This window comes from Hydractinia symbiolongicarpus, chromosome 8, assembly GCF_029227915.1.
Source record: "Hydractinia symbiolongicarpus strain clone_291-10 chromosome 8, HSymV2.1, whole genome shotgun sequence".
In the NCBI taxonomy this organism is placed as follows: Eukaryota; Metazoa; Cnidaria; class Hydrozoa; order Anthoathecata; family Hydractiniidae; genus Hydractinia; species Hydractinia symbiolongicarpus.
This window is the reverse complement of record NC_079882.1, coordinates 14,046,972-14,062,980: the sequence shown is the minus strand read 5'-3', so window position 1 is coordinate 14,062,980 and position 16,009 is coordinate 14,046,972. Positions and strand designations below refer to the sequence as shown.

The 16,009-nt window shown below is 32.8% G+C and overlaps 1 protein-coding gene across 3 annotated transcripts in view; it reads left to right on the top strand.

Annotated features, from left to right (window-relative positions):
* LOC130655465 (uncharacterized) overlaps window positions 1–16,009 on the top strand; it is a 37,114-nt gene that overhangs the window by 4,010 nt on the left and 17,095 nt on the right. For 2 of the 3 annotated variants that reach the window (XM_057458221.1, XM_057458222.1), the window contains exons 2-11: window positions 335–401; window positions 550–666; window positions 1,313–1,437; window positions 7,434–7,617; window positions 12,805–13,116; window positions 13,190–13,333; window positions 14,091–14,407; window positions 14,525–14,738; window positions 14,825–15,123; window positions 15,432–15,681. In XM_057458221.1, the coding sequence (XP_057314204.1) occupies window positions 335–401; window positions 550–666; window positions 1,313–1,437; window positions 7,434–7,617; window positions 12,805–13,116; window positions 13,190–13,333; window positions 14,091–14,407; window positions 14,525–14,738; window positions 14,825–15,123; window positions 15,432–15,681 (2,029 nt within the window). Of the gene's footprint in view, window positions 1–334; window positions 402–549; window positions 667–1,312; window positions 1,438–2,359; window positions 3,161–7,433; window positions 7,618–12,804; window positions 13,117–13,189; window positions 13,334–14,090; window positions 14,408–14,524; window positions 14,739–14,824; window positions 15,124–15,431; window positions 15,682–16,009 lie in introns of those variants that run through there. The other variant, XM_057458223.1, reaches the window with a different exon arrangement.

Below are 16,009 nucleotides of genomic sequence, written 5' to 3'. Positions count from 1 at the left end.
CCTTAATTTTCCCGGGTTTTATCAAACTGGGTATCACCAGAATTATTTTGTTGCGAAAATTTTTAGTTTTTGGTTTTTATTTTCGCGATTTCGTCAATTAAATTTTTTTCGCGGCATTTTAATTTCGCAAAAATGCCCAAAAATCGCGAAAATCATGAAAATTAGTTGTCGCAAAAATTTCTGACTATAAGGTACTGTTACCCTGACTATTTTTTACCTTGATTTTTTCAACTTGTCTGTTGAAAACATTTTGTGCGTGTATTTTTTTGCGTACTAGTAAAGGGTTTTTCAAAAAATGTAATTTTAAAGAATTTTACATAATTCTCATTTTTAGCTCTGTTCCAGTACCAAAGGATGTTAAATATTTTCGCAATGAGCGCAAAATTGCAATCAGAAATATTCTTAAGGCAAGTATATTATGTAGGTGTCTAATAAATTGTTTATAAAATTTGCTGAAAATATATGCATAAACTTGCGTAGGACTTTAGCACCAAAATGTTAAGAAATTCTTTTTAATTGTCACTTTTGGGAAACATTTATTTATTGCACCTACAGGTTAGAGAAGCCAGCCCTTTACAAAATCAATCTGTACTAATGAAAGAACAACTAGATGCCTGCATGAATCGTGAATATACAACAAAATCTCTTCCACTTTTATTGCATCAGGTGGGCATTCCATAATGAATTTAGTTTTTTTTTTTTTTTTTGCATTTTGCACAAAAAAATGCTACCTATAGTTTTTTTTACTCCTGACCTATCAATTAACTCATTTCAATTATAAAATTGCTTCTAACAAGTCTGTGTACACGAAGCTTGATATTGGTACACAGTGGCCCCCACTAGTAGAACTGTTATGTACAAAAATAAAACATTATGAAGGGTTTTGTTTTTTTATAATTGATCATATCTGCTGAATTCACTTCATTACAAAGGAATCCTATTTTATACACAACATATTAAGGAAACCTTTTTGGCTGTATTGATAATTTTCTTGTTGTCAAAGAAATTATAAAACTATAAACTACAGATTACTGAATTTGCTAAAACACATCTTTACACAATTTCTAAAACATCAACATTTGATTTTATCAAGCAAATCAATGCAATACAAACACAAAGACTTAAAAAGCAAGATAAGCTGTACTTAAAGCTTTTTACATCCAAGACCTTGATTCACCTCTAAAACTTTCTAAAAAAAATTCAAAAAAAATGCACTTAAGGCCTTTTAGACTTTTTTAGTTTAGTGGTTACGAATGACCTTGGAGTACGATAAAGATGTGAGCTTAGCTCATATATGTTGAATTTATTTTAGCACTTCGTTACTCAAGTTAAAGAGTTTCTTTTATGTATTCACCTACACAAAATCCGTTGGGCAAGATTTTGTGAGCATACAAAAGAGATGGAAGCTATATATCCGGAATACCAAAAGCGCATGAGGTAACAATTTATATCCTGAACATCTGATCCGTATTGAAAGTGATGTTATTGTACACTTTAGCGCAACCTGTGTAATAAAGGTATATGCCTTGAATTAGCTAAAAAATGCTTAGCAGCCCTTAGATTTCATATCTGTTACCTTTTTCCTCACTTAGCAACCTCTAACGTACCTCACAGAACATCAAGTTTGTGTTGAGTTTGCTATTCTCACAATGAGTTAAATCAATTAAACAAATCAAGCATAATTTTTAAGAGAGAGTTCCTAGCCTGAAGATAAAAGTCACAATCAAGGCAAATTAAAAATGTATTCATTGGAGCTGATATTGTCATCAGCCATTGTCTCTACAAGAATATTGATGATCACGAAGGATGCCATCAGGGGCGTAGCCAGAAAAAAATCTGAAATAGGCTTAAATGGAAACAAAAAACAACCTGGTTTGCAGACGTTTTAGACCTTGATAACAGAAACGGAACAATGCTGCAACTCCGCATGAACACTTTAAATAGAAAACAAGAAGCCCTGCTTCATTAGCCTGTGAGATTCTAAAATTTGAAGTAGATCTTTAAAACGGAGAATAATGGGGTAAACAAATCATTTAGTAAATACAACTTAATAAGTAAAAAATTAAAAATAATTTTTTTACATATATATAGTATTCTAAAATAATAGTAAAAACTTTAACTGGATATTTTCAATACTCATCTGGAAAATTCTGGAAATTCTAGGATCAAATCTTTTCGAATATAATAACTTCTGGTTCAAGTTCAATTTCAATGAATTATTATTCAATTAATTTAGCAATAAATCCGCATTAGCATTTGAATATTTCAGTTTTTACTCTCTCGTTAACGATTTATTGAAAATGCTGATGGTGCATGGTTTGATAACAGCTGATCTAAAAAAGAAAGTAGTTTTAAAAATGAGAAACATGAATACAATTTTGCCATAAACTGAATTAACACCAGGTTGTTTCATTATTGTCTTCTTAACCTCTCTTTGCCTTTATGATTTGAAGAGGGAGATTATTAAAAAGATACAAATCAATGCCATGTGATGCACAAGTTATAGTATATATATAAATATATGTATATGAATTGGGTAAATAATAGTAATAATAATAATAATAATAAGCAGGCGATACATGACTTTAAAACCTGTGGACGATATATACAGGATGTATTTTGTTGAAATTGATTAATATTGACTTCAACAAATTTTATTGTTTATTATCCAAATTCTAGAATTTGAATTTTTTTTTGGGAGAGTCTGATTAGTTGCAGTTTTTCATTTTGAAGAAAATAATTGGTCATTGTTTTGTTTGACAAATTCCAAAAAGTTTCAAAGTGACAAATTGAATTCAAAAACAAAAACAAATTGAAACAAAAAAGGTAAACACAGAATTACATGGTGACCACAGAAAATTAAAATGTAAATTCTGGGACATTTCAGGATTTTCCAGGACAAAATTGTTTGATATTCCAGGACAATTCCAGCACAAATTGCTAACCTTAAAAATCACAAGCCTAATAACACTTTTGGAGAAACAAGCAATTTTTTGAGATGCATGAAATGCAACTTAGAAATATTGTGTGACCACTAGAAGCCAGATATGTTACAGCATTTTAAAAACTTCGTTTTAAATTAACCCTTTCAACTTTGTGATCTGCAGGTTGGGGTTCCACGATGTGGAGTCTTAAATTTGCCCACATATTTCTGAAGGAGGTAAGTCATTTTCCTATTTGAAAAATATAATTGATTTCATGCTAGAACCCAGTGATAAGATTTGGTCTTAGACAGAGAAGCAGGGATAAATACCGAAGTTATTTAGAGTGGGAATATATAAAGAGGATAAAGAAAAAGTAACAGTGCCCTCGGGGTGTTTGAAGCCTCTTCATTAGTTCATGAAGATATAAAAGATTATGTGACCCCTCAAGGATAATATTTTAAACTAAAATATACTTAAAGAAACAGTTATCTGTGACATAAAAGGAGTCACATTTCAATAGATTTCGTTCAATAGTTCAAAAATAGCCATTTTTCTGGGAATTGTAGCCGATTTATTTATGAAGTTACAGTGAGTGAAGTGTTGTAGCTGGACTAACTTTACCTTACTTAGATATGTGAATTTACTTTATTTCATGTAAAAACCCACTAAAATAATTTTCTTCTTGTCTGGAGGATTAGTTTTCACAGGTATTAACGTTTTATGAATGTCTCTGAATAAAAACTCATTGAAAAATATACCTTATGGTCATCCAATAAGTTAAGTCTAGAGCATATTGCACTTAAAGTAGTTTTGGTCTTGTAAACAAACTTTTTTGATCATATTGATTAGTTAAAACAAACACATGCAAACAAAATGTTACAGTAGGTGGCTACACAATGCAAACTTTATTTCTGGGATCTTTCAATAATATCAACAAAATTTGAATGTTAATTTCCTGAGAATTTTTTGGACTAAAATAGAAAATAGGATAAAAAATCAAAATCAATTGTTTTTCTCAATAAGCAAAGCTACCATAATGGTCTTCTAGAAGGTAATAAGCAGGTAACCACCAGTCTCCACAGAACCACCACAAAACAAGCAGAGAACCACCAGTCTCCGTAGAAAAATTGATGAGACAAAACAATATTTGACCCATCCATCATCAGAATAGCGATCGCTGTAAATACACACTCCATGCCTTAAAAAAATGAAAAACTGCCAAATTTCTGTAGAATTTTCTATCCCGTGCCTTATTTCTGGTAATTTCGAGAATAACTTAGTAGTATACACTATATTTGGTTAAATAATATCCAAATTATATCGTTCCGGGATTAAAAAATCACAAGTCATTCTGTTTCCTTTCAGTTTACTCTGCAACACAGGAATAACAAACCAACATTTCAATGTTTTTTTCAATCTTTTTCAATCTTTTTAATAATTTCAATCATGAATGCTAATAATTACCATGGTGATAAATAACAATAATAGCTAGAACATAGAATTTGGAAGAGTGCGGAGTGTTTCAACGGTAATACGACGACCACCTTTTTTAACATGAATTTTTATGAAATGAATAAAAAAGATCAACTTTTTGTATTGTGATTTTTTTTTACGTAGAATAAAGTTTAACACTTTGAGAGTGGTTTTTAAAATTGACTTTTACGAGGACCGTTAGTTCATGTAGGAGGGACACGAAATAGCCAGTGGAAAGTAGGTCTTCAACTGATGTGTATTTAGTTAGCTTTGTGCTCTCACTTTGCCGTGGGAGTTTGATATTGGAATTATTTATTTATTGGTGGTTCTGTGATAGTATTGCTGGCTTGCTGTTGACTCTCTGGTCATTCTACAGAGACTGATGGTTCTCTGCTGGTTCTGTGGTGGTTCTCTGGAGACTGATGGTTACCTGTTTTAGTTATTACGGTTCTAGAAGCTTCCTTAAAACATAAGAACTTTTAAAATTTTAACAATCGCTATGACATCTAATTCATTGATTATGGGAAGCCCATGAAAAATCAATTAAAAATGATGGCTTATGATGTAAATTAAAAAGGTTTAGGAAACCTCTAGCTATTAACTACTACTTGCAAAAATTCTTTAAGCAACCTTTGTAAAAAGATTTAAATATTCGGAATTGCAAACATTTTTCTTAACATGATTACTTTTCAGGACAACTCCAGGACATCTTTATATTTTCCTCAAAACTCCAGGATTTTCCAGGAATTTCCAGGACAAGTGGATTTTTCTAGGATTTTCCAGGAATTACCAGGCCCGTGGTCACCATGACTTAATAAATTTGTCGGTTTTCTAAAATCGATGTATAATTATCCTGCATCAGCTAACTATGTATTCTGTTAAGGCTAATTATCGGTTCACCCTTATTGTTTGGTGCAAGCAACAATAAACTTTTGTCACGCTTTGACAACTTTTCTGCAGAAGATATAAAAAAAATCCTGTGATGAATATCTTTTTATCTGATAGAAGTAGCTTCACAAAGTGTCGTTTGGAAGTTATTTTAGCCCCCTTTTTTCCCAAAAAACAGGAGTTGGGTGTCCAGCCCCTCCTGAAAAAATTACGCAAAGCAGGACAAAGGTTTTTTGTTGCTGACGAGTGAAGAAAAAAAGGCACTCTTTTGTGTAGCTAGCTTGATAACTAGTAAAAAGTCAGCACCAATCAAAGAGATCCAAATCGGCACCAAATTGAGATAGCTAGCCAGCACACTTTTCCCACTTATATATAAATTAATTCTTACCTGATAAAATGCATGAATTTAAAAAAATAGTATTTAGCTCCTTAGCTAGCTACGTTAATAAAGCTACTACGACATAGTGGTCATAGTAATGAAAACGCATAGCTATTATAAAACAAAAAAAGATAAACATAAACAACTCACTTTGATGTAATTGCACAACTAACCTTCTTTGATTTCACATAGACAGGAAGGTAGTACTCTGCATGGTAATTTCTTCGGATAAAACCAAAAGTAAGTTGTTTTTGCAACACCTAGGTAGATGGCAAAGCAGAATTTCATATACCCTTTTTAATTAATTCACCGTATATATGAGGTAGCTCATCAAAATTTTCATTTTCGAAAACAAACTTTACACGCTCTCTCAAGCTCTTGAGAAGGGAAAGAATACTCTGCATGCCCTACTGATATTTATACCTACAAGCCTTAAATACATAGAAACTATTTTGACAGGTTTGTTCAAGACTGTGTGACCAAAAACAGGTCAGACCAGTATAGGTTGATTCTAGTTAACAATAAAAGCCTCACGGGTAACCTAGAGACAAGACTGGCTGACTTCAGACTTTATGACTAAAAATAGGTCAGGCCCACATAGATTGATTCTAGTCAACGGTGAAAACCTCACAGGATAACCTAAAGCCAAGACTGGCTTTAGACTGGTGAGGTCAACATTAGGTAGATCCAATACGCGTTATAAGATAGTCAATAACAAAAATTAGCGAAAACAAGGGGGAATTTTAATCTTCAGATTCCTGATAAATTTGACAGAATTCGATTTCGATCCTCGGTATTTTTTTACTAGGTCACATAACAGGGTGACCTAGTCTAAATCCGCGTCTCGTCTTGAGTCGTAGCTGACCACAATCAGTATAAAAAATTGAAATATTTCTCTTTAATAAATTGGTAAAGGCTTATAAGAATAGCTTCATTCTGTACATCTGCTGTCTAGCTACAGAGGAAGGCTAGCTAACTGAAAACTTGAATGTGCTTTCTCTTTTCTTTCGTGAAGCTCTATACAAGTTAAAGCTAAATACGACTCCACACTTGAGAACAACATCATGCTTTCTTCACCTTCACAACTTCGCTGACCTTGTTTTCATTTTTGACTTTCTCGCATATTTTTTATAGCCATAAATAGAGTGAATTTCAACATATCTACGAAATTTACTAGCCAATAGGATGTGTCCAAAATTACTATAAATGGAAGACACATGACCACACATAGGCATAACTGTGGCATGTAATCTGCAAAATAGGCTATCTGCGAAACAAAGTAGACATTCAACACTTCTGTAAAACAAACTGGATGCTGCTAAATCCTGCGAAAACGGCGTGCACGCGCAAAGCCTATGTGCCACCCCAGGAGAAGATTTGCTTGTGCGGATGCGAACTCTGTGCACTCCCGTCCGTGTATGTTGGTGGGGAAAGTGGAAAAGTGAAATGTGGGATGAAAAAAATAGGTCAGTCGATTGCACATCCCGACTAGTACTGGCTATGCCATGGCCATATATTGTTAGGGTCACAATGTTTAAAATTATATTAAAAGTCATGATCTACGATTATCATGGGAAAAATTCCAATGCTAGTGCAGTGTCGGTGGCAAATATTGGGTTATTAGCAACCAGCGTAGCATCTTGAGGACCAGGAGGCCCTTACCTTTAGCAACTCAAAGCTTGACCACGAAAATTGGGTTGCTTGTAAAAAATTGAGTATATAAAATTTTATTTTTATTATTCAAAGAAAGTTTTATTTTCTTATTATAGTGAAATAACAAAAGAATACTATGACGCTTTGGAAAGATCTAAACGTCTCTCAAAAAGTCGTGAAGCTTTGTTATTGAATACAGATATGCCAAACTCTACAATAAAACCTGAAGATCTTGTTATCTACACAAGGTGGCTGGTTTGCCACTTTCATTCCATGAAAAAAATCCAGTCATTTTTTAAGGTGTGTATGTATATATACATTTTTTCTTTTTGTTTACCTCTTGTTCAAGTTGGGTGCTTAACACCCGTTAAGCTATATATATTTGCAGGTCAGAAAAAAAATTGTAAATCTCAAGACTTTTTATGTATTCACCATTACGGCGCTGTTCATAAACACATTTGTAAGGATTTCTGCAAATAAAAATAGTGATGATGAAGTTACGCAACCTCGTTTCCAACGCCTGTTGTCTCTTTTATATCGAAACGGCGAGAGGAACATCTCTTTGTCTAGATATGAAAAAAGAGTAGGTGCTGCTGGGAAGTTATTTTCTTACTGCTTGGCTGAAATAAGCTAAGGTAAAAACAACCCCCTACAAAACAATAGTCATAAGAAAAAGAGATTCTGGTGAATCGCGCGGCTCTATTGTTTATGTTTTTGTTAGCAGAATATACCTGGTACCCAGTGCTTTGACTGCACGCTCGTGTTGAAAAATGGCGCATTTTAGTGGTTAGTTACTGTAAACATAGGATTAACAAACATTTAAACAGAATTATTTTCAACATGCCTGGCGAAAATTAAACTCGTTATTAAACTTGTTTTGTGGCTGACGATGTTTCGCATTTCGGTGTATTGTGAGTCCCCGTTGTGTTTTGCATGTTTTGGAGCATATATCACAGGAAAAACAGTTTTCAGAAGGGTCGTCAACTATTTCTTCAACAATTTCGGATAATTCTTTAGTAAAATCACGATTTTTCTTTAATAAATCTTCATCAATAACAGCCAAGATTGCATCAAAATCATCTTCACCAAAGAAATCCTCCTCAAGGGCAGCCATTATTGATAATTCCGTGCAGTCTTAAACCGGCTACCCCGATTTAAGAAACATATCTGCTTGTGAACAATAGGAACACATTATGGACGGTCCGGAATTACCAGACTATCTTTTTTTCTTATGACTATGGCAAAACATATTTTATTGGCTTTTGCTAACAAAATGTAAGAACTTTTGTGAAAAGTAGTTATAAAAATCTAGCAACCTGAAATTACATATAGCTAAATTCGCCACAAAATTGACTGAATATTGTTCTTCTCAATCTAATATATATGTGTTAATATTTCTTTCATTGTCTCACTTCACTATTAGCTCACTTCGCTAACTAAATGCACTCTGGAATATCCAACAACAAAACCTGATGTAAAAATAAAATATAAAGATATTGTAAAATAGTGTAAACAATCGGACACCAATCAAGTTTAAAAATTGCTACGGAGATTATGAAGCTTGACTAAGATAATGCTCCTCTTTAGTAGAGCCACCAATAGTCCCTTTATTTTTCAGTCTACGTGATTCTTACCTACATGTTAGTCCTGAATCGTTCTGCTGTACAGTTTGCATTTCACACCAGTCAGTTGCCTACACCAGAGAAATACTAAGAAATTCTTCAAACTAGCTCTATTCTTTTTTTGCTGCACGTGAACTTATTACGTAGAATTTACTACTGCTTCAATTAATTGACTGTTATAGCCAGAACAGATGTCTTCTTGCCGCAAAGTGAAACGAAAGTTCTCTACAAACGATTTTTTTTAAATAATAATTCTGCATAAAGTTATTTACGAATGACTAATAATAATGAATTACAAATCTGCATATGTTTTCACATAGCGAAGCAATGAAACGAAAAGTTAAATACATGTGCATGATTTTTATTTCAAAGGGACTTTTATTTGAGACGCAGGTTGTGAAACTTCCCTATCGTTCAACATGTCGCACATTTGTTTCTGATTTTTAGAAAGAAACATGCAGCGTTGAAGTTTGCGCTTCATGTTGGAAAAATATCATTAGAAACTGCAATTAGACAGTAATTTCTGAATTGTTTTTGGCTATAAAAGTCATTAAGTTTAGTGAATGAAAGTCATAATGGGGTCACATGCCACAAAACAAGACTAGAGCTAGTTTGAAAATTTTTAACAAAAAAAAAGGTCAAAGATGTAAGTAAAGCGAGATGAAAAATAAATATTTAAAAAGCCATCTGGAGTAATATGAACCTTTAACAAAAAGTGAAATGTTATTGGGAATTTCTCATGAAAATCTTTCAGGTAAGTCTGACTTGTAAAAGTACCTCAGAATCCCTTTAAGCGTGCATTTATTAGTTAACTAGTCGATAAGTCCCGTGGAAAATCCACTTATGCAGGGTAACAATTTAGAAGAAAACCATCACTTGAAGTTCGATAACGTCAGTAAAGTTTCACAAATGTGCAAAAAATGATTATTTTAGAAAATTGGTTAGCCATTGCCTGATCAAGATCATGTACTTTTGATGAACAGTTGAAGAGATATTAAGGTTTAAAGGTTTCTTTGATGACGTCATCAACCCATCCATTCCGAAACGGATTTAGACACCCAGGTTTGGAAAACTTACCCAATTTTGTCACAGGTTGTCCCTAGAAGCGCACGCGAGAAAAGACTCACGCCACCACCTCATTTTCAAGTTATTTGGCATCAAAGTTATAACTGCAATGCAATGGCCTCACCAATCTTAATTAAACTTGTTGACGTCAGGCTAAATGCATTGACTGCGCGGCGACGTCTGGAAGATTAGCAAATTAGACATAACTATTTCAGCAACATCAAAGAAAATGGCTAATTAAAATGAGTCAATTTTGAATATTAAATTTTTTCCTATAGCTACACATATTTGAGAACACCTTTTTTGAGAAGTTTTATTGCTCATCATGTTACTCCATATGGGTCTTATGAAAAATTGCGTAAGAACTTCTACTTTCGCATTATCAAAAATTGAAAATTTTCGCAAGATAAACGTGTGCAATTTATTTAAATCTCTCTCTGAGAAAAATGCCCCACAGAGGGTGGAAATTTTTCGTTTTCACCTCATAGTCATAATAAGCTATGCAACAACTTTTTTTCGCAGGAAAATAAAAACACATTATGTCAAAAGTAAAAGATTTTTTATCAAAATATTCACAAAATACTATCAAACCAATTACTTCCTGCAGTCATTTTGGTGTCCTATAACTTCAGTAAAATTTGAAATAATGACTTGAAACTTATTATGATATCTTTTTAGATTGGTTTAATGAAATGAAGCTAAAACGTTTTTTCACTATTATCACAGTTTTCTGGGTTCCTGAATTTCCAGAGAAACCGACAAGCTGTTCTTGACAGCATATCAATTTTAGCAAAATACATGTGCAGAAAACATTAAAAACGATTCTCGTGATCAAAATAGATGAATAAAAATTTCCTAGGTTTTGGAAAAAATGCTTTACCCGGCCAAGAAAAAATGGCAGGTACTTCTAAAGCATATTGCTAAACATTTAACCTAAATTTTATGCCGTATAAATGAAAAGTTGTGAGAAAGTTATTTTTTGTGTTTCACCCAGAAATGCAACATGGTTTACCTGCACTAATAGTTTAACCCGGTGCCATGTTTGAACACCCACATCAACGTATTCTGCAAAATAAAAAATTCTAAACAACTGTATTTGCTTTGCCGAAGTAACAATAGGTTTTATCATAAGTCCTACAAAATTACACCTTTGTATTGCTATAAATGCTCCACTGGATTTGTGACACAATACGTACTAAGTGCCTTACGTCTTGTGACACAGTTTACCCTGTAAAAAGTGTGCAACTCAGAGTAAGACTTCTTCCAGGTATAACAGTACAACAACAATGTCTTATTATTGCAACAGATTCATAGTGAATATTACTTCTTACTAGGCAAATGTGCCTCTGGAGTGCTGGCATGGTACTAGATGGCTTTTTAACGTGAAATTTGAAAATTATAAATCACAAAATTGCAAAACCTTATCTTGAAAAAATTTTGATTTTAGATAATATGTGTAATATAAGGCTAAAAACTGTGACGTAATTTTCCTCTTAAGTTTTGACTTTTGAACCGGCTAAAAAGCTCAGCCTTGCCCTTTCATACTTCGTCTAACTAGCTATAGCTAAGAAGTATAATATTCAAATTTGACCCATTTTACTTAGTATTAACTGACATATGCTAGTTTAATCCTAAGTGTAGCTATAGGGTTGCTAAGCTACCTTTAGGACAACATCAAACAACATCGATGCTGTTCTCTTTTGTAAACATACCCGGTGGTGTTTTTGTGAAAATACGAAATTTTATGTGTACACTCCTTGCGCTTTGAGTGCAATCAAAGTGCCCTGTACATAGATCCTGTCATTGGCTTACTCTTTACGTATGACACCACGTAACAAAGAAACCGTGTTTTGCTATTTCCCGTAACCTATACCGAGATTTGGTTGCGATATATATCGGAATTAATTGTCTTAAAATATAAATAAAATAATTTATAAAAAGTTTTATAAAAATAGATTTTTATAAAAACAACAAACAAGAAAACACTTAAAGCCAATTATTTCCCTTTTAGCATAAAATACATACGTGTTTTTTTTATAAGCATGACATTTATAATCATCTGTAGGCTTAAATTTAATCATTTTTTAAGCATATGCTAAGCATTATGTGAAACCTAAGTTTTGTTTCGTAAGCAGTTTTTCTTTTTTATGTCTAAATTAACCAGTATGTACGTTGTAATTACAGATGTTTAAAATTCAAATGCAATATTTTGTTTCAAAGTAGCATATTTTGAGCCTGATCATGTGTCTTTAATAAGCATATTCCAATAAATCGTTTTGCTATTAAGCATAACCTAAGCATATTTCGAGCCTGAAAAAGTACTTTTTATAAGCATCCTTAAGCTACATTTTTGGAATTTCATTTGCTTATAAAAAAAACATGTATAAAAGTATTGATGGTTAAAATTTACTTGCTCTTGTCAAGGTTTCGTTCCTCATCAAAGTCAAACTCCAGCGATCTGACACCCGAACAAAAAACAACAACAATTATCAAAAACTGATTAGTGAATTAAAAAATCCCAAACCTTTGACTGGTTAAAAAATGTTTATTAACCCCAATTGTCTTAAAGTAATACAATAATAACAAAAATAGCCATATTACCGTTATTTACCGTTATTATATTGGTTATTACTTTAACCGGTAATGAAAGTATACAAGTTAAGCAGTATTACCGGTGATTTTAATGGTATAACCAGTATAGCTGTATTACCAATAATATAGGTTGTTACTGTTTTCTTCAAAACCGTTACATTTATATGTAATGGCTATAATGAGAAGTAAAACGCAACTTCTAATTTAGGTGATCCAATGGATTCCACAATCACACTTAAAAGTTGTAAACTTTAAAACAGAAGAAGACATCAAACAATTAAAAAGTATTTCAGTCAAACGTTCTGAAAATTCTCTTTCAAGTTTACACATCTCTCCAGGGAATAGTGGGGATGGTGTTAAACCTACGTTTCGAAAACATGCATCCTCTCTGTGGAAATACACGGTTCAAAGTAAAATTATTCAAAAACCATCATCTCCTGGATTGCCATTATTAAGCATGAAATTAGAAGATTTCTCTAGCTTGTTAGATTGCCTACTTTCCGTGTTTGGTATTGACATGGTATGTATGTTTATTTTGTTCTAGCAGCAACAATGCCCAAATTATGTTGTTTTTATTGCCATTTACATTTCAGCGATGTGTAGATATACGTGATTCGTCTGATGAGATTGACATGCTTAATTTAGCATTACGAAAATTTAAACAGATTCACTACAGGCAAAGTCGATCGCAAAGATTTGAGACATATGAATTGTTGAAACAAGATAAAGGAGCAAGCGTGAGTATACAGTCAACTTTGTAATTAGCAGACATTTTTGATGCAATCGCTTTTTCGTCATTCTCTGCGAGTACAGAGAACGGATTTCTAGCTGGAATAAAAAAATAATGTCAAATCGACATAATCTGTTTAATTTATGTATTTATTTATCCTTATCAGGTATATAATAACTGATGACAGAAAATGTCAAAATTTGCTATTACTTAAATATGACATCATAATTTCTGCAGCATAATTAAATCTGAAATTCTTTAAAATGTGAGAACAAAAAGAGCTTCTTAAAAAAGACTTGTTAGCTACCTTTTTAAGCTTCGTAAGTTAAATGAAAGGAAATATTTAAAGTTAAACCTCTTTTATATTTTCTGCTCTGTCCGCTAATTAAAGAGAATTTTCGGTTTCATTTTGTGCGACGAAAAGTGGTTCGCTAGTTGTTGTCCCTTATTTAGAGAGTCTCTATAAGGATTAGACTGGGTTTTTGGTTTTGCCAGTGCAATAACATTTTTGTCCGTTACTTATAGGCCGTTAATTATAGAGTTGACTGTAAGTGTACAGTCGCTAAAGTCATGTTCCCTTTTACTTTTTGTGTTTGTCGGTATGAAGCGTGCATGCAATTTTTTGACTTCTAAGTAAACTGCTTTGCTTCTCTGCTGATATTGGTCAGGATGAAGTTAAGAAGTTAATATTCTTTGTTATCTGTGTGAAGAGTGTTTACGCTTCGTGGATATTGTTATGGGTAATTTATGCCACATATGACTAGGTTAAAGGAGTTGAGCCGATCATCTACAGGAAAGAAAGCAACTGGTTACCCTATATTCAAATAAAGTCTGATATAGATGGCTCACGACTATCATTTGTTACGAAATTGGAAGAACAAAGTCATATTGACGAAATGCTTGCTCTTCAGTCACAATTTCTTCACATAGAGTCATCTCAGGAAGTGATCTACTTTCTCAGGGAACACATGAAACGAACGGAAGATTTCCTTAAAATTTACCCTGCCTTTGTAACGTCATACGCCAATGATAAAGCTACAGGAGAGATATGGAACAATATATTTTGTAGTAAAACGAGCGGGTAAGACCCTTGTCTCTTTTGTTGTTTTTGTTGTTATTTTTTTTGTTTATTTGTTCGTTTTGTGTTAACGTTTTGTGTTTTCGTTTGCTTGTTATGACTTGAGTGATTTTTTTTTAGAAAAGGTGCTTTAAATTATGATCTAGAATTTGGTACTAAGATTTTTGACGATAAAATTATAAAGACAGGTCATAGTGAATTTGATATCCACGAATCTGTTCTGAAGCTTGGTTTGCAAACCGACGACATCAAAAGACATTCAATCACTAGTAATGGCGCATACCTTTCCATGCTTATGTTACGTCACTTACAAATTAAAGAATATCAACAAATGGTATGCCAACTTTCTAACGATTATAAAATCTTGATTATAAGTTTAGTAGTAGTTTATTTGTCATCATGTTATGTGTTTTCATTTAGTGTAAGGACACGTTGAATTATTTCCGTTCTGTGGAAAGAACGTTAACGATAAATGATGTTGGTTTATTAATGAGGGAAAACTCTGAGGAAGAGAAGTTTCTCTTACCGGAAGAATCAAAAGGTTTGGGATCACATCAATACATGCATAATTCACCGGCCGATTACGCTGTGGATTCTGGTGAAAAAATGACAAGGTTAAATAATCACGATGATTTTTATACATTTAAAGATGATCGCATACTTGTGCAAGATCAAAAGGGATATTACGTCATGTATGATGCTGCACTGAGGGATTATAAGTAAGAAACATTTTTACAAGTGTGTCATTTGTATTTGAAGCATTGCAGTATCCAGGGCCTCTTAAAATGCTCAAGTTTTTTTATCAAAACTACTGACATTTTTTTTCTTTCTGCACTTTAAACAAATTTCCAATTTTATTTCCTTATATAACAATTCATTGTTCGGTGTGTTTTTCTTATCTCTCTTTGATGTATGACGAAATGCTTCGTTTGAAACCTCAATTTTTACGGAATTATTTTGACAATGTGTTCATAACCTCCTTAAATATTTAAATATCCGTGATTTTATAATCATATGGTTTTTTTAGGTGTTTGGAACAAGAGCTGCTCCTGGTGTGTTCTCATTTCATCAAAAGGTTCGCCCTGGTAGAGAAATCTGGTATAAACGACATCGATCTTAATAAGAAAAGTAGTAGAAAAGTTGATAGATTTCGTGTATTGTTGGATATCTGGGAGAGCGAAATATTATTTTGTCAAAAGAAAAGAAATCTCCTGGATTGTTATTTTGAAGTTTATCATCACTGCGTAAGCAAGGAAGAAAGAAAAAGTCTGGCAAAAGTAAAGTAATTTCAACTCTAAATCAAAAACTTATAAATCTTAAATGAGCTAATGAGTAAGAGATATCTATCTAGACTGAAGAATTCATTGATAAGAAATTAGTGTTAAAGAAAAATTTGGAAAATTTAAAGGCAGATTGTATTCAATTTCAATCATTTATTCCACTGTTCACAGTAACAATCTAGTTGTACTTTGCCCGGGTTCAGACCGAGGATATAACTAAGGTCATGATTTTTTGAAGTTGTTAATATGCAATTCGCAACTGCAATAAATTTTTTCTTAGTTGAGGATGGAGACACGGATGTGTCATGATAAACCTCCTATACAT